The sequence below is a fragment of the Opisthocomus hoazin genome, chromosome Z (genome assembly GCF_030867145.1).
Source record: "Opisthocomus hoazin isolate bOpiHoa1 chromosome Z, bOpiHoa1.hap1, whole genome shotgun sequence".
Lineage (NCBI taxonomy): Eukaryota > Metazoa > Chordata > Aves > Opisthocomiformes > Opisthocomidae > Opisthocomus > Opisthocomus hoazin.
Window position 1 is genome coordinate 54,003,508 of NC_134454.1, and position 23,049 is coordinate 54,026,556.

Genomic DNA, 23,049 nt, shown 5'->3' on the forward strand with positions numbered 1-23,049 from the left:
AAAAGTGAATATTAAAGTTTAGTACTTTTCTGTCTAAATATTTTTTTTAAAAAAGTGTTAATTTGTCAGAACAAAATATGTTTGGGGAAAGATTTAATTTCCACTAAATTTTGTGTTTTAACAAAGCAATAAGAAATTTTATACTGATGAAATGTCTTGTTTAAGCAATTTCAAGATTGAAAAGCTCCTGCATTTTCATGTTTCAAAACCAGTTTTTTCATACCTTAAAAAAATATAGGGTGAGAAAAAAGATTTCTACTTAGCTCTATTTGTAAAATACTTAACCTTTTCCTTCATTCTTTTGTTCTGAAAATGCCTAAATGAACAATAACTTTAGAAAACAGATGCAGAACCTGTTGCTCTCTAGAAAATGCCTTCCATCAAAACCTGCCTGAGGTACTCACTGTCAAAATGACATTCTTAATAGAGCTATACTGGTAAATTAGATCAGCTCTAATTTCTAATTTACATCTGTGTGTCTAGAAAGATGCATTTCAAGCAGCTCCTGATTATTCTCTGAAGAACCGTGACTGAGGATACTGCTCTGCTATAGAGTGTCCCTCTGCAGTTAGAGGTTAATCTGTACTGGCACTGTCAAACTCTCACCTCTCCTTGAGACATCACGGTCAGATCTTTACAGGTCTGGAGATGTGAAAAAATTGAGGAAATAGCCATGAAGAGAAACAAAAAAAATGTTATGCTAGAAACAGCACCTCCACTCTCCCAGGCCCTAAGCAATAGATGTGTCAGGCTGTGGGCTGGGGACATAGTAGTCTGTGCTGTTCAGAGTGTGAGTGTGGCTGGATTCCAGAGTTTTTCTCATTTCCAAGACAAATATTCTCCTTCAGAGGGTTTTCTTGTTATTTTAATTTTCCTTCCACTGTTTTTCATGATTTGTGAGTACAGTTGTTAAGATTTTTCTATGGGAGATAATAATTTGTGCACACTTCCCCTGGACACTGCTTACTCAGGTCAGCACAAAATTACCTAAAAAGCCATCAGATGGTGATCACCATCAAACATTATTTACAACATTGACGTTTACAGAGGGGGTTAAGGTATTGAATAGATTTTTGGGTTAGAAAAAGGTACTAACAAGTAAACTCATGGGCCACATCTTCAGTGTTGCAAATTGGAAAACCTCCAGGGAAAGCTATCCTAATTTAGCTCTGGAAGTCTGTTTTTGGGGACTACCTGCCTGTCTGTGGATTCTCCTGGCTGGGTTTTGCACAGACATGAAGGAAAGGGGATGGTTTAAAATCTCTGCTACCATGTTTGGCTCTTGTATACTAATATCACTCTGCTTGTTAGTGCACACAACACTTTAGACAGCCAAAGATTTGTGCTATTAAATAGCAAAGACTAGAAACAGCTCTGTGGTTTATATCCACCAATAAAGCCTATTATGGTACTGATCAATCAGAGAACTGAGCACAAGAATCCAGAAATGTGCCAACAGTGATCTCACTTTAAAGCTGTACCACAAGCCAGTTAGCAAACTATCAAAACAAGTAAAATGACGATTAGAAAAAAAAAAAGGCAGTCAATTGTCAAGCTTAGGCTTTTGAAAGAACTTCCAGTTAAATACAGACCACAAAGAGAGACACGAAAATTTCCTGTTTTTTCTAAGAAAAACAGAGCAGAGCAGTCTCTTCTTCATCTGCCAGGGACAGAATATAATGTGGAGATTTTTCAATATTCTTTTTAGCATCATTTGTTTTATTACAGGACTTGATTACCCATCAAGACAGATGAACTGGAAAAAGAAAATTTTACAAGTATACAAACCCCAAATATATATAAGGTGCATCTGTTGGATGGTGGAAATTTCTCATTTTTGGATGTGCTCTTTGTACTCCAATGAATCAGTATTTCGTCTCTCTTACTATAGACATACTGGCAGCGTTGGAGGCCAGCCTGGATGTCCTGGAGGCCAGCTAGGTATTAAATAACACTGTAATTTGCCCATTATTACTGATGAACGGCTTTCCAAGTGAGCTGTGCCTGACAACAGTTCTTTTGCTGTCAGTTTTTAGCAAATATTTTTAAGACTTGGAGAAGTCCTGGGTGTGCAATATTAATATGACATTTATTTTTAATGAGTTTTTAGATCTTGAACCTTCCTGAACTGTTACCGAAAAATGTGAGCAATCCACTTGAAGCCTATTCATCAGCAACAGCCTCTGAGAGCTGTAATTCATCCTCTCTCTGCAACACTGAAGCGCCCAAAGTACTGTACACCTCGCACTTTGGAAGCTGTAACTCCACACCTAGTATTAATAATTAACTCTGTCTTCTCTGGGACAATAATGCCCAGTCTCATGCAACATTTAGTAGTTTCTTGTGTCTGTAATTCAATTAATAAGGTTTCTCTGAAGCTTCTTTAAATTCACAGTTAGCTAACGGGGCACACTTTGGCCTATCTTGTGATATAGGTAATTTACCTATAACACATGATACTAGTGATTACTAAGCTCAGTTTTGTCGCTCTACGTTGTTTCTGACACTTCCTCATGTTAGTGAAGTTCCATCACTTCCAAGTAGGTGTGCATATATATGTATGTGGTTTTGATTCTTCTTGTGGTTTCTAAAGGAGTTCTAAGGGTTCAGAACTACTTTTTACTGCTTCATCATTCTTTCTGACTTCACATTTTATTATTAGCATGAAAGAAATGGAGGAAAAGACAAAGTGTGACAACAGTCTGCAGGGATATACAGGTAGAGATCTTTCAGTGAGATAATTTAGACATCAAAATAGAAGCTTGAACTGAGTAACATTTTGAATTATATTTAAAGAAAAGAACATGTGCCACAGACATGGAAAGGACATTGTAAGCCTACTCCCTGACTGAAAGGTGTCAAGTAGTTGCTGGACTTTTAAAGTCAGGAAACCTAAGTAGAAGTAGGGGAAAGGTCTCCTTAACCTACAAATCACGTAGGTCAGGAGTAACCCAGTGGGACTAACCTGCTGCAGAGCTGGTAAGGGAAGAAAAGCTGACAGGGAGAAGGAAAACATGTTCTTTTGATGGCTCCAGCATCATCTGGTAGTTATGGTTTTGTGTTACTTCCTTCACATAACTGCACATATGTTTCTTCCTAATTACCCACAGACCCTCTTTCAAGCTCTGCTTCTGTACTGATTTTGCTTTTCAGATATTTCACTAAAACTCTGGTGGGAATTTTTCACAGAATCAAGTTGTTATTGAGAATTGCATTTAACTCCCAATGAAATATGAACTTGAAGTCATGCAAATACTTGTGGATGCAGTTAACAGATAGGCTGCTCTGGGGCACTTTGTAACTCCTCTTTATATTTGCATGTGGTGGGGTTCCCTTGTAAGATTTAGCCTCTCTAAATGAGTGGTATTAAAATGCTATTTAGAATGTTATTGGCAAAATCCGCCACACACCAAAAAAGTAAGACGTGCTTATAGATCATCAAAGACACTTAATTTCGTTTATTCCAAAAATGAAAGAAGACTTTTATGCCTTTCTTTCACAAAACAATGTATTTTTTAAAAAAGAAAATAATTTCTTTCAACTGCATAGAATGATTTCTATGATTCTATTGAATCATTTAGATTGGAAATGACCCTTAAGATTGTCGAGTCCAACCATTAACATAAGACTGCCAAGTCCACCACTAAACCATGTCCCTAAATGCCACATCTACACGTTTTAAATACCTCCAGGGATGGTGACTCAACCACTTCCCTGGGCAGCCTGTTCCAATGCTTGACAACCGTTTTGGTGAAGATATTTCACCTAATATGCTTCCAAACCTCCCTGGTGCAACCTGAGGCCATTTCCTCTCCTCCTATCACTTGTTCATTGGGAGAAGAGACTGACAGCCACATCACTACAGTGTCCTTTCAGGGGTACAATCCCCATTCCCTCAGCTGCTCTTTGTAGAACTAGTTTTCTAGACCCTTCACCAGCTTTGTTGCTGTTCTTTGGACACGCTCCGGCACCTCAATGTCTTTCTTGTAGTGAAAAGCACAAAAGTGAAGACAGTATTCGATGTGCAGCCCCACCAGTGCCAGGTACAAAGGGACAATCACTTCCTTATTCCTAGTGGCCATGCTATTCTTGATACAAGCCAGGATGCGGTTGGCCTTCTTGGCCACCTGGGTATACTGCTGGTTCGTATTCAGCCAGCTGTCGACCAGGACCCCCAGGTCCCTTTCTACTGGACAGCTTTCCAGCCACTCTTCCCCAAGCCTGTATCTTTGCATGAGGTTGTTGTGACTCAAGTGCAGGACGTGGCACTTATTCTTATTGAACCTCATACAATGACCTTGGCCCATTGATTCAGCCTGTGCAGATCCCTCTGCAGACCCAGACCTTTCCTACACTCAGGCACATCAAAACTCCTGCCCAGCTTGGTGTAGTCTGCAAACTTACTGAAGGTGCGCCCAATTCCCTCGTCCAGATCATTGATAAAGATACTAAGCAGAACTGTGCCCAATACTGAGTCCTGGGGAACACCACTCCATTCACGACAACTCTCTGGGCCATGTGCTACTTTTTTATTAACTAGGCAGTAATTTTGACATTTACTTCACAAGAATGGGAAATACTAATAGCCAAATTTTTAATTCATATGTGAAATATCTTATTGTCCTGGTCAGTGTGAAATATGCACTAATGCCAAAGTCCTAATAATTCCAAAAAATTCAGAGTATTGTAACTAGACTAGAATGCAAATACACTGTGGATGGAAAACTAAAATAATACTCTAAGCCCACCATTTGGACTTGGTTGATTTTTTTCAAGACTTATACAACAAATATTTCTTTTGTGAAACATGAAAGTAGCTTCACAAATATTGTGCATGCATGGATCCAACTGTTTTTTTGCTCTGATCTTGCATGTATAACTCAGTTGAGTGCCTGCGCAGCTACTCAGCAATAATTTTATCTGGTATCAGATCAATGTCTGCGTTGTTTGTGTTGCAATGATGAACTTAGTCCAACGCAGGCCAATGAAGTAAAAAACCTGAGAAAAACAGATTACAAAGCAGTAATATTTAGGAGTGGTTTATAACAGCTCTGAAAGCATCACACACTGGAGCGGGGCAGAAGGGATGCAGGGAGAAAGAAAAGCTCAGCTGCTGGCAAAGTAAAAGCCAGAGAAGCATTCAGGTGAGGAAGCAGCATTAAACCTGGAGATCTGGATCACTGCCTTCAAAAAGCAATGTTTTGGTTAGTCTTGGAGAAAAAGCTTAGATACTGTTCACAGTCTAACTTGAAAGGTAGCTTGATGTAGAGTTCAGGAGGCAGAAAGGGATAAGAAATACTATTTTTTGTAGAAAACCTTGTAAAAAAGACATTTCAAACAAATGAACAGAAGGCTTGGATTAAGAGTTTAAAATAAATCTTTTTGCAACTTTCATTATGGAAAGTTCTTTCTTGGTTTGGCTTAGTTTAGTTTTATTGCAGGACATGTTTGTGGAGAACTTTTGTGTTCAACTACAGATGCAAAATCTCTTTGTATTCACTATGGAGGATGTTTTATGCGTTAATGTTTGTTTTCTTATTACCACCCTAAATTTCCAACTTAACTGCTTTGCTGTAAAAAAAAATAATTTATAATCTGAAATCTTCATACTCTGCAGCATAACTTCATATAATTAGTGACTGAAAACACAGGTTTTCTACAGCTCTGTGGGTTCTGATTTCAGAAATTTTTCATGAACAAGCTACAATGCTTGAATTACCTAGTGATAGAAGTGTTGGTAGAAAGTTTTCCTCAGAAGTCCAGAATACAATATTCTGACTTAGGAGACTGGTACATGTCCAGTTTACTAGTTCTGGCTGCTTTTATGGTACTGCTCCTGCACTGACTGCTGAGTTTACGAGGAAGTTGCTATCTGCTGTTAGAACTGCCTTATATCTCCTGACAGTGCAAAAAGATTTTCAGTCCTGAGGACACAGATTTAAAAGGGACTCTCAGACACTGGTTTCCTGAAGCTGAAATAATATTTTTTCTCTGACTTATCTGAAAGTACGAAATTCAAGAGTAGAATTTCTTGAGAATCAGAATGAAAGAATGAGATGTGAGCGTTGAGCCATGAAATCTCTGAAGAACACAGTGTCTTGGAAAATAAAAAGGGGTCATTCAGCGTCCACTTTAGCTAATGTACAGAAAGATCAGACTGCAAAATCCGAATTACAAATGTGATCCATAAGCGCAGAATTGAGAGTAAGGGGTCTACAGTCTTAAAAAGAAGCTGACTTGTTCCCCAAGGGACACTCTGAAGTGGTGAATAGGTGGGATGTGTGGCTGCGCATTTTATCTGAATCTGTGCATGCCTTGTGCCACAAGGAAAAGAAAAAAAAAGAGTGATTGTATTAAGATTCATGTCATTGTGTGTACCGTTTTGCTTCTGTTAACTAGTATCTTTGAAGGGCAAAACAGTATTTCAGATAGTGGGAACAGGCATACTGAATGACTGGGAGAGGTCAGGTGAAGAGGCACTGGTCCTGATGCCTCACTAGCTGGGTTTAGGTGTGAGGACTCTGAAGGTGAGAGTGCTTAGAGGGGTTTTGAAAAGGGAAAGCTCTCAAAGACTGAAAGCTAAACTCAGTAGCTCCATTTTTCACCATCTTGTGAAGTATGGAAACAAAAGGTTGTTTGGAGTCTTGATACTGTGAGCTATAGATACTGATGCAGTGGGTACAGTGGGGAAAGTTTTGACAGGTCTTCAGCTGATAGGATGAAGATCATTGTAAGTATTTTCAGCTACTAAAAATACATGGTATTTTTAAAGCTGTTGAGGATTTCAACCATGAGCTAAGAGAAATTAAGATGCGGCTAATAACCTTCTTCACACATCACTTTAATTCTCTTTTAGCACAGCGACACTACTATTCTGCCAATGCCGTTGTCAGATTTTTTACAGTTGAACACAATCTTTTTGCTTGTTTACATAAAATGTGAGCAGAATGTATAAGCATGATAATTAATTTCACTCAGTGAGCTGATCTGTAGCGCTTCTGGGGAGAAGTACATCACAATTTATATTTTCCCAATAACCCAGCTTTTCCCAAGTGCTTAGTGTGATACCTAATATAATACACAACGTTTTGCAATCATCTAGTGCAATGATAAAATAGTTCTACAGTCTTGTGCATACACAGACAGCTAAGAATTCTTATTCTGTTTTCCAGTGACTTGGATCAGGACATTTACCCTTTAGGGCACATTTTCTCAACAGGTACACACACGGAAGTCATACTTATAAACGAAAATTGGAAGAAAAGGAGAAAATATTAGTATGTTCTTGATCTCATCTGTTTATTGTTTAAATCACAGAATCACAGAATCACTGAATGTTAGGGGTTGGAAGGGACCTCTGAGGGTCACCCAGAGCAGGCTGCACAGGACCTTGTCCAGGTGGGTCTTGAATATCTCCAGAGAAAGAGACTCCACCACCTCCCTGGGCAGCCTGTTCCAGTGCTCCGTCACCCTCAGAGGGAAGAAATTCTTCCTCATGTTCAGATGGAACTTCCTGTGCCTCAGTTTGTGCCCATTGCCCCTTGTCCTGTTGCTGGGCACCACTGAAAAGAGTTTGACCCTATCCTCCTGTCATCCACCCTTCAGATATTTGTAAGCATATATTAGGCCCCCTAAATCCATGGACATTATGCCTTTTTAAAACAGCTTAAAGATCTTCCTTTCGTATTTGTATCACCAGGATATTATTTATTTAACCTCCATATCTTTTAAAGCAAAATTTTAGTCTTCTGGGGATCACTGAATCTACACTTCTAAGCTACAATTCAGAGAATGGTATAGTAAGAGATCACATATGCGAGAAATTCTGAAGAGTTGAATTAAATCTAGACTTGAGAAGGGCAGACACAAGGGAACAAATACTCCAGTGTATATGTATCTTCAAAATAAAAAATGAAAATAAATTTCCCTGAGGTAGCTGGAAAATAATACCTATTATTGGAACCAGAAGGAATCACATCTTGTAAGTGGCACAAATGGGCAGCAGCTGAACTGCGAAAGAAAGTCACTGTGACTAAAAATATTTGATTAACATTAGCTAGATGTAGGCAGATCTCAGAGCTCCAAATGCTTTTGGATTAAAGAAGATGACTGAAGTTGCTTGTTCTGTTTGCATCATGTATGATTAGTCTTCTGTGAAATACAAGATCTCAGGGCTTTTCTTTCCAAACATTGTTAAGAGAACAACATTATACAAAACTCTATGAGGAGTCAGAACACGTAAAAACTACATTAGTATGGTAGAGACAATGTCACATGTACCATAACATCATCTGTATCTCTCTTTTGCCTACATTTTCCAGGGAAGCCCAGCTTTTTGTGGAAAAGTTTGAAGGTGCTCTTGGAAAAGGAAAAGGAAAAAAATTCTATGCATATAAAGTGATGATGACCAAGGTAAATTTATTATTTCACCAACTTCATGTAATGCAAATGGGGAACCTTTTGCAGATTACGGCCATAAGTACCCATCTACCAAAACAGAGTTTCTTATATTGTTTTGCATTTTAACACTTTTATTTCCACTGCTTTCGCATGAAAAGCTTTCTAATGCAAGCTCAAGTTTTGAGTGGGACTTGTCATCAAAACAAAAAACAATTGTCTTGTAAGAGTTTGTAAAAAATTTCACTTCTTGTGAAAGTTAATTACTCTTGGTGTGAATAGGATTTTCTGTGGACAGAATCCAAAACTCCATCTTTCCTTTGAAACAGCCCTCCATCAGGGATCAAAAAAGTGTCTTTTTTGCCTCACAGCAAAAATACTGGAGGCATCGCCACTGATCCAAGGCTCTAAGGCCACATACATCCTAGGAAGCAATATGGCTCTGTAGGATTGTGGCTGAAAGGCTAAGCAGTGGTTGCTGAGGACGCAATGTCCGCACAATACGTATTCTGGCAGGTCTTTCTTTGAGCCAAGTGCCGTGTGGTCCCAGGGCCTAAACACCCAGTAGCAGTGGATGTAGATTAGCATGCTGCTCAAATACACTCCTCAAGTACATCTTTTGACTTAGCTTTATGCTCTGATACTGCTTTGTAGTGCAAATGTAACTAATATAAGTGTGGTACATTGGGATAGTTTGGGAGATTCACATCAAAAGCACACTTGCACCAAACTAAAATGCTGAGTTTGCATCTAATGATACTAAGAATATTTGGCAGGACTACTTGTTAGACTTAGTTAGACTGGATTTCCTGCAAGCAGTTGTGTAGTCACATTTCATAAGCATTAATGTTCACAAAAAATAATTAGGCTTTCAAACTCAGCTGGGCACAGGAAGCTCAATTATGGAAGTAATACTTATCCAATAGATAAACTACTGGGTAGAGTAATATTAATTAAATGACACAGCTTGAGCTCCATATCTGAATTGTGAATAGCAAAGGCAATAACAAATCAAATTCTCAGAAAGAATTCTAAAAAAACCCAAATGGTATGAAAGGAGTAGATTATTTAATCATTCTTCTTGTGGAAGAAGTAGGGCCTTCACACAAAGACAGTGGGAAACATATTGAGAACAAACAAAAGGAGATGCTTCTTCATAAGCTAGTGCTTCTGTTGCAGTGGGTTCTGTCAAAGGATGCTCTGGATGATTAAGGGGTGATATTATCTCAAGGAAAAACTGAACATCTGGGTACTGAGATGATGGTGGGTTTATTTATCTGTGACCCTTTCCAGAAATGGATGAAATTTCAAAGAGATTTTGAGAATTTTAAGACAGCCTGCATACCCTGGGAAATGAAAATTAAGGAGATTGAAAGTAAGTATTTATGGAAGGTAACAAAGAATAGTACCTAGTATCATATTCCTGATGAGTGTCAAAATGATACATTACTTTTTGATACTTTAGAAATATGTATGTATTCAATACATAGTATAAAAAATGAATATTAATTTTTCATTAATATTTATTGATCTTGATATCGTAGCTAGTTGAAAATTTCCTGGAGAGAGCATTAGTCAACTTATAGGTAAAAAACTTCAATATACAGGCCACAGTTTAGGAGCCAGTGTTGAAGTTAATCCTGAAAAAGTGGAACTGGGATTTAGTTATTCCTTATCTTCACTTTATTTTGCCTGCATTTATATTATAATTATTTCTGTGATTTTTTTTCATAATCTTGAGCCTTATGTAGAAGATATTTTGTCATTATTTCTCTCATCTTCAACCATATAATACAAAACAGAGAAAACAATAGTGGTCTTGGATGTCCCCAGATATTAGGCACAAATATAACCAAAACACTGTAGTTAGCACTACAGGTATGTCTGAGAGTAGATTTTTTGCACAGGTCAATTTTGTGTTTCAGTTCCAGTGTTAAATTCAAACTGCTGCCCTCTCCTTGAAGGAAATTTGGCTTAATTGCATGTGTACCTGACTGAGGCTTTACCATTGATGAAATGCAGATGAAGGTGCAGTGGAAACGGATTTTAGAGGAAATGCCTTGGAAAAAGTTGTGGATTGCATCAAAAGGCAATAACCAGAACAGCAGAAGGACGGGAAAAAGATAAATTGTGAATTTCATGGAGTTTAGGACTGCAAAATAGCCCTGGAGGAGAATTTATATAATGTCCTTAAACATATGATCTACAGACTGCTGAACAGATTATCTACTCACTTGAGGAGGAGTTTACAAAGAAGCTGCTGCATAAGTGTAGTTAAAATCAAACTCAGCAGCAAGATGTACATGGTCTCTTACTGGTCTGAACACATAATACACAGCTTGAGGATTTGTGAGAATGACGTTTCTACAAGATTCTGTAAAGGAGTAATCCTGGCACAAGCTGTTCTACTGGTAATAACTTCCAACACACACATTGCTTCCCTTGTAAAATCAGAATGCAAAAAAAGAACAAGGTCATTTTTCCAATCCTGCTTTTGTATCTATTTATTTTTTCATTTGAAATGAGTGACAGTTTGCTGTCACCTGGAAAGTCCAAAATCACAGTGGGGTAGTACCTTTTCATAATCTCAAGGGGTAATATTGTGAAATTTACTCTTTTTCATTTAATTTTCTTCTGTCCATCATATTTCTAAGGCAAGCTGCAATTGCTTTTACTTGCAGAAACAATCCTCTCTCTGAGTATCAGTAATTTAAGAAGTACACTGAAACCACAGTTTGGTCCAAAACTCTATAGAGTAAGACTTGATTTCAAGAGAACAACTCTGAAATCATGCTGAGGAAAAGAATTTTAAGTTGTAACTTATTTGAATCTGGTTAATCCAAGCAGTAGTGCTCAACCTGTACTTCATATTAACGCATCTGTTGTACAAAGATGAAGATCATCTCAATGATGACACTGATAAAACTGCCAAGTCCGAGGAAAAAAAGGGGGCTTAAATCTTAAAAAAGGAGAAGTGAGGGAAACTGAAATGGAAGAAATCTAGTCTGTGTATAAGGTAAGAGTAGAGATTAAGATATACAGAGTCACAGAGACCAAAAAACTGCAACTTTTCCTAGAAACCTAATGGTCTTGTCAATTTATATGTACATGGGATGTGTACTGCATTGGTCATGTTGTATCAAGTTTAGTAAAGGGGAAAGAGTTTTCTATGTCTTGCCAGTTTTAACAAACTGTTGGTGCTGAGACAAGGATTACCCTGCATTCTCCAAATATCAGTTTAGCAAAGTCAGCACGAGCTCATTTGTAAAACCATTTATTATAGCAAGTTCTGAACAAAATATCCGGACTTGATCAGACATCAAATACAGAACATATTGCAGCAGCAGCCTCCTTTTCAAGCCAGCTTCAAGCTTGTATGCATGAACTCCAGGGAATTCAATGTTCTTAACAATTGCAGTCTTCAGACATGTAGTTGTGTTAAAGAAGCAGCCAAAGCAACTCTGCAAGGTGAGGCAGGTTTCCAAATGGCTCCAAACTGATTCCCCTTTGACTCCTAGCACCAAAGTTTTTGTCTTTTGGTGCTCGCATCAGTCCCTTATAAAATGACAGCAATGCTAATAACTTCAGCATGACATCAGACAATGAACAGGATGTGTCTGATACTGCTTATAATGAATTTGGCAGAAAAATGTCTTTGGTTGCTCAAGACTTTCCATGAGGCTTGCTCAGTGGAGAACATTGAACACCTTAGAGAATTTTGCTGGCCCAGGCAACCCCTCTCATGTAGCCACTGGATCCTTCAACCCACTCACCCAAAATACTGAGGAGTGGTTGAAGCAAATGGGTAAACACTAGGCTTGGACACAAGGATCAATATTTAAAAAGATGTTATTGTTGGACAGCATTGTTTGTGGTGAGTCCTTAGTCATGTTAGTTCCCATTGACGACAGTCTCCTGAGGCAAAATATGGTTGCATAAAGGAAATCAGAGGGAGCACTGTATACATGGCAGCTTATTTTTGGAGGACACATTACAGTGAAACAAGCAGCAGATGACATCAGATTGTGACAGGCAAAACAGGCTGTCTGGACCACTCTCAGAAATCTTGTGATGCAAAATGTGTTGGCTCAGTTATCCGCCACAGAGTTGGGTCTGTACAACTGCTTTTCATGCCACTACACAGTTTAGCATTTTTGAATTAATGTTTCTTTTGTGATAATTTTTCCACCAGGACACATGCATACGCATAGGTAAGTATCTGGTATATCTCATCCTCCAGCTAAACATCTTTGAAAATGAAGTGTTCGAGGGTAGCTCTTGCTCCTTCCAACTGACAGTATTATAGTTAGATGAGCAGCTTCTTAGCCCGAAGAGACTAGAGGTAGAGCTTTTACATAATCCTTCATGATCAGTGCTAACACTATGCTATAAGCTATTTTTTTTCCAAAATCAGGCGCTAAGCACAGAAGTGTAAGTATTAACAGTATATGAGAGATCACGTCAATAACACCTAAAAGAAGGCAAGAATTTATGAAATTTCAAGCTCTGTTTGAATCTTGTGTGATCCCAACTAAAGGAAAGTGTAAGCAGCAAGAGCATGAATTAAACAAAAACCTGACACTTATGTGCGTACTAGTCTATACAGATAATTTCTTCGTTTGTCTAAATAACTTTGTGTGAGAGAACTGTTTCTGCTCAGCAAACCTTTACAGCTTTTAGCTTCCAACCAGTAATCTTGGCGTAAATTATCTCTATGGTCTTACAAGAAGATGATTTGTGTTTTCTGATCTCTAAATAAGCTCTTATTTCTCTTTCCGTAGAAAAAATCCCAAACAAACATGGCAGTAACAGTTTACAGTAGAAAATGGGGAAAATAAATGTAAGTTTCTAACAGCTGAGAAACACTAAGGATTATTCTTCAGTCCTTCTAAAAAACTACATCTGAACAACCAAGCATGACTTGTTCAAAAGAAAACAGTTTCAGAGCACTAACAGTCTTTTCCCTATAGATTAGCGCTAGTGCGGGACTATCATGATGTGTACTTTGAAAACTAGACAATCAACAAAGCAAAGAAGATCAAGCCAATATTGATAAAATGTCAAAGATCTGTCTTCTTTGTAATGCAGTTCAGGAGTTAACATGTAATAGAGGCTTTTATTTAGAAAACCTGACCCTTATACAGTAGTGTTTTTGGGTGCTGGTCCATTCTCAAAAGTAGACAGGGTTGTACACAGATTTCAAATGCAAAATGATTTGAGGTCTTGTATAGTGGAAAAAGATAAATTATGTACTACTGGGGAAGATTTCTCTGACTTAATAAGAAATAGTGTACTGATAAGACAATGTTAGATGACACAGAATGTTTTCTTACACACAAACTGAAAAGGATAGGGGGCTGTGCTGCCCTACCACTGCCAAATGAGGCTGGAAACTTCACAGGAAAAACAACAATGAAATAAACACACTTTATGAGAACAACAGAACTGCCAAATGCACATAAAGGCAGTAGAAATAGTATAGCTTTAGGAAAAAAGATGTCTACTGGACAATGTATTGGGCTGGGGCAAGTGACACACATGTGCCTGGCAGTGCTACTGGGCCATTTTTTCTACACTAGAAAGACCTGGGAAAAAATGCTTCATAGTGAGCAACCTTTCTGTATCTGGAGTTGTGTTGGTATGCCTGGGAACTCCCAAGGTGTAAGACAGAAATTTTATCTAGCTTTTTTTGTTAACATTGTTTCAGTTTGATTGGAAAATTTAAACAGACTTCAGGAAGATACTTTTGATAAAATAAGGGCTCCTTTCGCATAGGTCAGACAAATCTAAGAAGGCGGCCAGCTAATGTTATAGGCAAATCTAAGCACTCCCATCTGCTTTGAAGAAACAATTCTGATTTTATTTCAAGACCATTTTTAGATACCCAATGACCACCTTTACCATATCAAGCCAGCTAATTCAGCAGTCACACTGCTGCGCCTTAAATGTGCTACAGAAGACTATATTAAAAAAAAATCACTGTTAATCGTTATCAATTCGCTATTAATATTGGCATGAGAAGACATACACCTGTTTTAGATTTTTCATACTGTGTGCTAAACTACAAACTTACATTAGCCATTCATTTAAACTTTTCACAGGGAATGTTTCTGGTGGGCCTATAGACCAGCAGCAGAGTGATTGTTAATATTCAGATACTAAAACTCTGGAAAGACGTTTTTTCTCTGTATAATTGTAATCAATAATGTCACTTGATAATAATAAATAAAAGAATAAAGAAATACAGAGAGTAATGAAGAAGAAAAAAGGAAAGTACTAACTACATTGAAGCCCTAACAATAAAACTCCTCTTTAACCTCTCCTTAGTTTCATAGTGCTCTTTCTAGAACCAAGAGGGCCCTTTTTATCACAGCCCTCTTCAACTGGGTCTGACTCTTCCAGGCCGCCAGCTATCTAGAAACGCTATGAAGTGTTGGGCTATCTCAGGTAGGCTCCCTTCTTCAAGATGAGAGTCCTTTCTAGCACAGGGAGTCCAGCTTCAGAAAGCAGGCATGAAGCTCTGCTGTGCTGCATCCTTGTGTCAGAAATAGGTGAATCTGCTGCTGGGGTTTTGATGTTTAAGAGAAATAGAAGTCAATAAGTATATGAAGTGTTCTATTTAGAAAAGAGACGCTTGTTTTCTTTATAGACATTCAGTAATATCTGTGCAACAAGACTTTATTGGAAACACATATTGCTGTGTTGGGACAGGGCAAACCTCTTCATTCCACTGCTGAAATTTATACTATGCATGCCGATTTATGCCAATTTTTTAAATGCCAATTTTTCCTGTGGGTGCAGGAAAAGATGTCTACAGTCTACTTTAAAGTGTTACTCTTTCATGCATAGCTGGAACATATTGCACCCCTGAGTAGGCTCAAAACACTGGTGAAATGTGGACTGGTTTTGTTTAAAGCTGCTGCAGACTGTACCATTTTCCACGCTCTGTGTTGCTCCCCGTTTGGACCTATCCACTCTGGAAATGTAGTTAAGGGCATTCACACCTAAATTATCCTTATGTCCAGCTAAACTTTTAACTTAGAGTTTGCAGTTCTTGCCTCATTTGTGAAAACGAATAAAGCCCATACACGTTCTGTGTGTTGTTATTTGCAATAACTATACTAATGCGTGTAATTCCAATGTAGTGCCTTCATGGAGATGTTCCAGATGGATGCATGGCAGTGATTTCCTCAGGATAACTGATACAAGAACTATAACTCAATGCGTGACAAGAAGCCATTCACAAAAGAAAGGGGGTATTAGGATTCAAGCATGAGAAATAAGGTGGCATGGAGAGGTCTACAGTATTAGAAGTGTCTTGAAATCAGAAATCTTCCCAATTTCCTGCACTTCATTTGTTTGACCCTGTAACATCCCCAAAGGCTCCAGCTGGGTTGCAATTGGGTAATGAGCATATTACAGCCAGATTGACTAACTTAAAGTCTCTTGCTTTATGTTTCTACTCAGACTTCCCAGTATGTAGGCCACTGTTAAGACTGGCTACTTCTTCATGCAAAATTTCAAAATTGTGGTTTGATTCTGAACTGTGAATAAAGCAAATTTTGAAATGCTGAAATCCTTGACAGAATGGCTTCTTCCTTCCTTTGCACAACCCTGATAAATTCCCCATACCAGTCGGTCTCTGTTTATACTCTGGGGTTCTATCAGTTTAACTGTATTAAATTTTCTGCTGATTTTGTTGTTAAAGTAAAATGTGCATATATATATACACCCCATATAGCACCAGCCATGTTAACCTTTTACAGAATGGAAGAATCTGCTATAAGGTTTGCAAAACAGTGTGGAAATACTCATGTAAACTCCTCTGAACAGAGAGATTTGCTTGTCATTTTTTGCTGTCAGAGTACATCAGGTTCCTTAACTACACTCTGTGTGAAAAAAACTGTTGAAAGCTCACTTTTCTTCCTGTGAAGGACTGGTAACAGAACTGAACTCTGGTATTTTGCTGACTCTAACAGACAGATGAACACTACTGCAGCTGTTCTATATTCAGCAGAGCAGTGTTGCAGTAGCTGGGGTTGAATTTGAACAGTTATTTCTGTTTGGCCTCACTTGCGCAGTGTTGGTCAAAGCAGACCTTTAGTGCTCACTGCTTCCCCTGCAGCCTCTTATTTTCCACATGGGTCTAGGTCAGGGGTCTAAAGTGGGTGAAGCCCAAGGCTTCATCTGTGCACCTGGTGATGGGACTACCTCCACACCTGGGTGCAGGTGGAGCACGTAAATAGCGAAGTAAGGGAAAGAAGGGGTACAAACATTTGCAGATGTTTTTATTCTTCCCTATTGAACAACTCTGGTAAACACTCCAATAACAGCATGTAGAAGTAATTTGTGTTCTTGGAAAGACTATGCCTACTGGCTGATTCTCTGCGGTGCTGGCTAAACATGTCAAGAATGCTTACAATCCGCATCACACAAAATAAAAAAAGTGTGATTTTCTTTGAATCCTGCTGATAGATGACTTAGTAAATATGACAGCTTCTGTATGACTCTAAATACTCTGTATAAATAATACTTGTATATTTTTTGTTTCTGTTTTCTCTGCCAGGTCAGTGAATGCTAGTATGTAATCTGGAAAAAAGTTATTAGAACTATGGTAATAAAGAAAATGAAAAGACAGCCCTGATTTTATTTATTTTAAACAAACTCTGAGCAACTTCACCATAAGGTAAAATAACATAAGGGCTAATTTATCTGCACTTTTTGACATCTCATGTTTTCATAGGTCACTTTGGCTCATCAGTGGCATCTTATTTCATATTCTTGCGCTGGATGTATGGAATAAACATGATTCTTTTTGGACTGACCTTTGGACTTGTAATGGTGCCTGAGGTGGGAATCTTTTAAATCATCATTGGGAATTGTGATGTGAATTTCTGTTTTTGCAGTGACATTTCATAGAATTGGACCTTTTAATAAATTTGTAATCTCTTTATGTTCCATTTAAATGTATAAGGGTGCACTGAGGCTGTAAAGATGTACTTTCTTTGTGGACAGTTTTGTCTGCAGAGTCATGTCTTGAAATAAACACTACAGAAAAGTTTATGTAGACTTGTGTCCTGAAAGTCTTTTCCTATGGTCTGGGATGGTGCTAAACTTCTTTATTTTCTATGGAGAGCTAAGGAGAGGAACTGAGACTAAGAAGCAGTGAAGTGGAGTATCTTGACTGCAATGCACATTGCAGTAGAAAGATACATTCCAGGCCTCTGAGGCAGCATGGATCCTTTTCAGTTACCCTAATGTTCACATGCTGATAAAGCCCAACAGGGCTGTAAAGTCACCAGACAGACCCCTCATGTTTTGCGTTGTGTGCAGCATCACTGTTAGTAATGCTGCTCAGAGCAGATGTAATACAGACAGAAATCACTTTTGTGAAATGTAATATTTTTCTAGTTCCTTTGAGACACCGTGTTGTCTTGCTAAGAAGTCGTCTTATATGGAATTAAAAGTGTTGTGCCATCTCCCTGATTTCACTGTTTCTCGTCATCTTACTTATTTTATCTTCTAGTAAGCAGAAGGGAAAGGGTCAGGCACGAATTTTGAACAGCTTCCTAGTACAGAATTTCAATAGCATGATGCATCTTCCATTGAATCCAAAACAGAGAAAATGCCCAACAGTTTCCAGGGTAAATCCTGGAAAGGACCTCATGAGGACATATACCGTGGCTGAGCAAGCTTCTCGCCACCAGCAGTGGGACTCTCAGAATCCAAAAACTAACCCTAGCATCTTCCCATACATTTGAATTAAAACCCAATAAAAACCATAATGCAAGAAAAATTAATCTTCTGGTCTTGTCTATTAGACAAACACCACTCATCAGAGGAATCTAGACTTCTGTGTTGCCTATGAATATAAGTGGCATAGCTTGACAATCCATTGATACTAGTGGAGCATTGCTTTAGAGTCAGAAAACATGATCAATGCATACTTTAAACATAGTTTCAATCATTAATGTGAGCAGCAGTGAAAAGAACTGGAGAAGTAGGTCATCCTCACTAAGGAGTTTAGGAGCATAAAATGAGTCTTCCTAAGAAATTAGAGGTCGCTGTCCCTTCCCTTTGTTGGTATTTTATTTTAAAATATAAATTGATCGCATTTTTTGGTTCCAGGCTTTGATGGGGAAGCCATATGGCTCTTTACCTAGAAAAACTGTCCCAAGAGCTGAAGAAGCAAGTGCTATGAACTTCGCTACACTCTGGGATTTTAGTGTAAGTGCATAAACTTGCAAAACTGCATATTAACATGACTCTTTGATTATTATGGGCTTTTGCTTCATTTAATATTCAGACATTTAATACAAAATATTTCAGGAGAAAATGGCAATAGAATTAATTTACATGTTTTTTCTTCCACAAGTTCTAAGTATAGACGTTTCCTTCAGACAAAACATATAATGAAGGTCAAAGTCCACATGCTCGTTTCAGTATATGTAGCAATCCAAAGACACAAGAGAAAAAGTCTCAAAGCTGGATCCACATCCATGGGTACTGACTTTCCATTTCTTATGGGTGAATCTGGCCCTCTGATTTTATATGATTAAGGTTCCAAATTTGAGGATGCAGTGTGAGTTAGAAAAAAGAAAATAAATTCCAGTAATATGCTCTGTAGGCTTCTTCCAAAACAAAGAATGCTATTTTTAGTTTTTCTCAGTCTTCTAGAATATACAGATATTTTAGCTGAATTGAGAAGCATGTCTTAATCCTTTATTGTTAATGTGATGCCCAGTCTAGCCTGAGGATCTGTACCTCATGTACTAACAAGATAATGTTATATTCCTAAATAAGTCATACTGCTTTTTATTCCTGAAAACGGCAGTCTTATCTAATTCTGTAAGTGGCATGTTTCTGTAGTCAGCCTCTTTATATAAAGATGATATAATTTAGCATAAAATCAGCTGGTGATAAATTTTATATTACATTATGTTGCTAGAAGGCTGTTAGGTTTCTCTATGGCGTGCAGTCAATGTAATCCAAAGGTGCTGTTCACCTGTGAAAGGATGCCACCATCTAGTTAAGATTTTCCTTCGGATTAATGGAAGCGGAATCCAATGAACGAAGTGTAATTTCTCCCTCAATCTGCTGCACTCTTTCCCTTCTGTAAGAAGTACCAAGACTTTTATAGAGTTATGCACACATATTTTTTAGCACTAGAGTTGCTTTAGCAACAGCAATCATGAATATGATGTTGGAAGAGACCCATTTCTCGGAAAAATTATTTCAGGCGCAGGTTCCTCCAGTTTACTGCTTAGCCTCTCCAGCTGTTTGCAGAATGAGTCATCTAAAAGTGGCCTCTCCATGTAGCCCGTGCGAGGTCCGGTTCCAGATGTGCTGGTGGGGAGAACTGTGCACGTTGTGGAGCTCTACACAGGTGATTCCAGGAGGGGAACAGGCGGATAATCATACTTATCCCCTTTCCAACAGGAGCCCAGTTCTGATCTCTCCTGAAAGAAACATAAAACTGTCCATGCTCCTCATTAATATTGCCAGTTTTTAGTACGGCTAAGATGAGGAGAGATCCCTGATATTGTGACACGCAAATATGAAGCAGGATCCTGTTGCTCATTGCTCAATGCCTGTACCTTTCATCTGCTAGCAGTTCTTTTATGTTATCAAGTAAATTACAAATAAGTGATCCCATACCAGCAAATATTATTTCATCCTAAACCTCCTCCCAATCCCCCACAAACTTTAAGACAGTAAAGAAAAGATGAACTCATCTTATCTTTTGCTTTTTTGCACTTGAAATTGTACTCATTTTACTGACATGGCAAAGAGAAACAGTTTTGGGTTTTGATATACACAGCTAATGACATTTGAAGTCTCCTGGTGAAATACAATAGGCAAAGCGCAGGAAACAACATGCTGAATGACACGCAGTGGAGGAATTATATCTGACTTTGCAGAACACAGTGACTTAGAAAGCATTTTAATACTATGAGTGATCCAAAAGTCTCTCCAGAGCCATGTTAGGCTGTATTGAAACCCGGGCTAAAATGGAATTAGAGGACACTTTAATAAGAAAAAAAAATCAGAAGACATATTATTGATTTTGAATGTGTCTTGACTGGTGTAGGTATTTTACTAGTAATTTGTAATAAATGTGTTCTATAACAATATTTCCCTTATCAGAAAACATACTATTGTCTGCGATGTGTAGGCATGTCTCAAAGCTAGTCTGATATGAAGAGAAATGAGATATGTTGATTACCAAATCAAGACATTTTGAATAATATTTCTGTTTGTCATATATTAATATTTAATTTTCAGCTTAGAATTGTGAATTAGGTTTTCCAGATAACTCTGATGCAGTTTACATAGTAAGAGCTACAATAAATTAAATGCATGTTTTGCGATAATATATGAGAAGGATATTATTTATTTTAAGTAAAATGAGCAACTGAAAAGCAGAAAGGAAATAAATGGTTTTCTATTTTACAAAACTCTCAGCTTACTGTATTGGTGTCAAAATAATGCATGGTCTGTCCACCAATTACCAGGTCAAATACTCCGGCTTGAAATCACTACATCCAGCTGTGGCTTTTCCTCTGCTGTGTGTGTGCTGAGCTGTACTTGTAAAGACTCTGGAAACAGTCTTCTTCTAGGAGATGAGTTCTTGCTCTATTCAGAGGATTATCAGGAAGCTTTAGCTATTTGGATCATTTCATATAGCAGCAATTGCTTATAGTTAATCATGTATTAGTAAATTATTTTGAAAAATCAGTAATCCAACCCATAGAAGAGATGGTCATTCTCATTAAGATTTTTAGAATTGCTGAGAAATAAGGTATGCTTACATCACAATTTTTACAGCCTTGGAGTCAAAGTGTTATAAAACTCTGCATACTGAATAATCATCCATAAAGCACAGCTAACTATTGGTTAATGTATATCAAACGATCACCCAGTGAATAACAGACAACATTGCTATACAGAGAAGGCATATGAGAATTTTATATCAAATAAACTATATGACATATATGAAACATCAAAATTAAGTTAAAAGTCTGACATTATATCTGCAAGTGATTTATAAAACAAATTTTGTAAACTGAAAGGTTTTTGTCTTTTCAAGATGTATGTGAATAAAAAAGTTTTGACTCATTAATCTGTAGATGGAGTGCCCATGAGTAATTTTAAAGATAAAAGATTTGGAAGTTGACCTGAAGTATTCTAAGTCTTTCTAAATCAAAGGAGAGCTTCTCCATCATGTGAGATCTATTATAGTGATGCTTACAACAGTTTTCAATGCATTGAAATGAATGTTTCAGTACATTGCTATTGGTATGATTTCTGATTATGTGCATGTTTAACAGATGTGACTTTATAATGTTTGCTGACTTTTCAGGGCTTTGCACAGTATTCTGTACTCTTTTATGGTTATTACAATAACCAGAGGACAATTGGATGGCTCAAGTTCAGGATGCCTCTTTCGTATTTCCTTGTTGGAGTTGGGACTATTGGCTACAGCTTTATGATCGTCATTCGAACGTAAGTTCTCCTTGGCTCTGGAATAAAGTACATTCAAAGAGGCAGATATTTCCACAGTTGACCACTGAGATGATCTTCTTTGAAAAAAGAGAATTTTAAGGGAAAGACAATAGACTATCCAAGATCAAGTGCAAAGTCAAAGTCGTGTAAGTTTCCTTCAGCCTGTACTTATTTATTGCTCTGACCCAGCAGCTATGGAAATGGGAAAGCAAAACCATTGTCGTGGAAGTGGGAAAAATCTTTACTGAAATAACATAACACTTCCCTCCTGCAACTTCAGTGTGAAAAATGAAAGCCTAAAGCAAGGGACAGAACTGTCAGCCCATCTTGTCATAATACTCTGCATCTAGCAGAATGTCAGCTAACATCCAGGAAATTCAGTTGTTCTACCTTAAATGATACCTTGTAAGAGTTAAATTCTTTTAAGAAAAAAGACAAGAAAGAAAGAAACATATAGCAAATAGTTCTGTGTGTAACTCACAGTCAGCAGCAAATGATTCTCAGCAAGACTCTAGTGGTCAAGTCACATTTGCACAGTGGTGTAGAAGAATTGATGCTACTGGCCATAGTAAGAGTTTAACGTCCCATGGAACACAAAATAATGTCTAGCATAGTGAAAACTGTGCTTAATATGATGTTAAGACCAGAAAGTTAAAACAGCAGGAAGCATAAGCGTAAGTGAAACAGGGCCTAGACAGTACAACTAGTGATATATTAGCCTTTTGGCTTTCAAACTCTCAACTTGACTTTTGTCTTAGGATCAGAATTTAAATGAAATAAAATTCTTATTTTGCAGACAAATTCACTATTGGAATAAACTGTGATAATTCTGATAGTTTCTAAGGAGACAGGCTATTAATGAATATAATCTCTAATAGTCTTGATTCAAACCAGATGACCATCTACCACAATAATACAGTTAGCTATAGTGGTGGCTTTAAAAGATGCCTAGCGTGAAAAAAGTCAGAGCACTGCAGGTCAAGATTCAAGGACACTTGTGAATATAGAGAAAACTGAAGTTAATCTATTTCCATTGGTTTGTGCTGAAGCCAGTATTTTTCACTTGCATGAGCACTAGATTAATTCATGTTCTGTTTTTCAACTATTACATGGTTTCCTGCATAGGACAAGAAGAATTTCAGAAGA

At 37.7% G+C, this 23,049-nt stretch overlaps 1 protein-coding gene across 1 annotated transcript in view; it reads left to right on the top strand.

Moving 5' to 3' along the window:
- Positions 1-23,049, top strand: part of TMC1 (transmembrane channel like 1) — a 68,158-nt gene that overhangs the window by 19,695 nt on the left and 25,414 nt on the right. Inside the window, exons 5-9 of the mRNA XM_075447066.1 lie at positions 8,322-8,412; positions 9,691-9,772; positions 17,141-17,247; positions 18,526-18,624; positions 21,761-21,903. Coding sequence (XP_075303181.1) covers positions 8,322-8,412; positions 9,691-9,772; positions 17,141-17,247; positions 18,526-18,624; positions 21,761-21,903 — 522 coding nt within the window. The remainder of the gene's footprint in view (positions 1-8,321; positions 8,413-9,690; positions 9,773-17,140; positions 17,248-18,525; positions 18,625-21,760; positions 21,904-23,049) is intronic.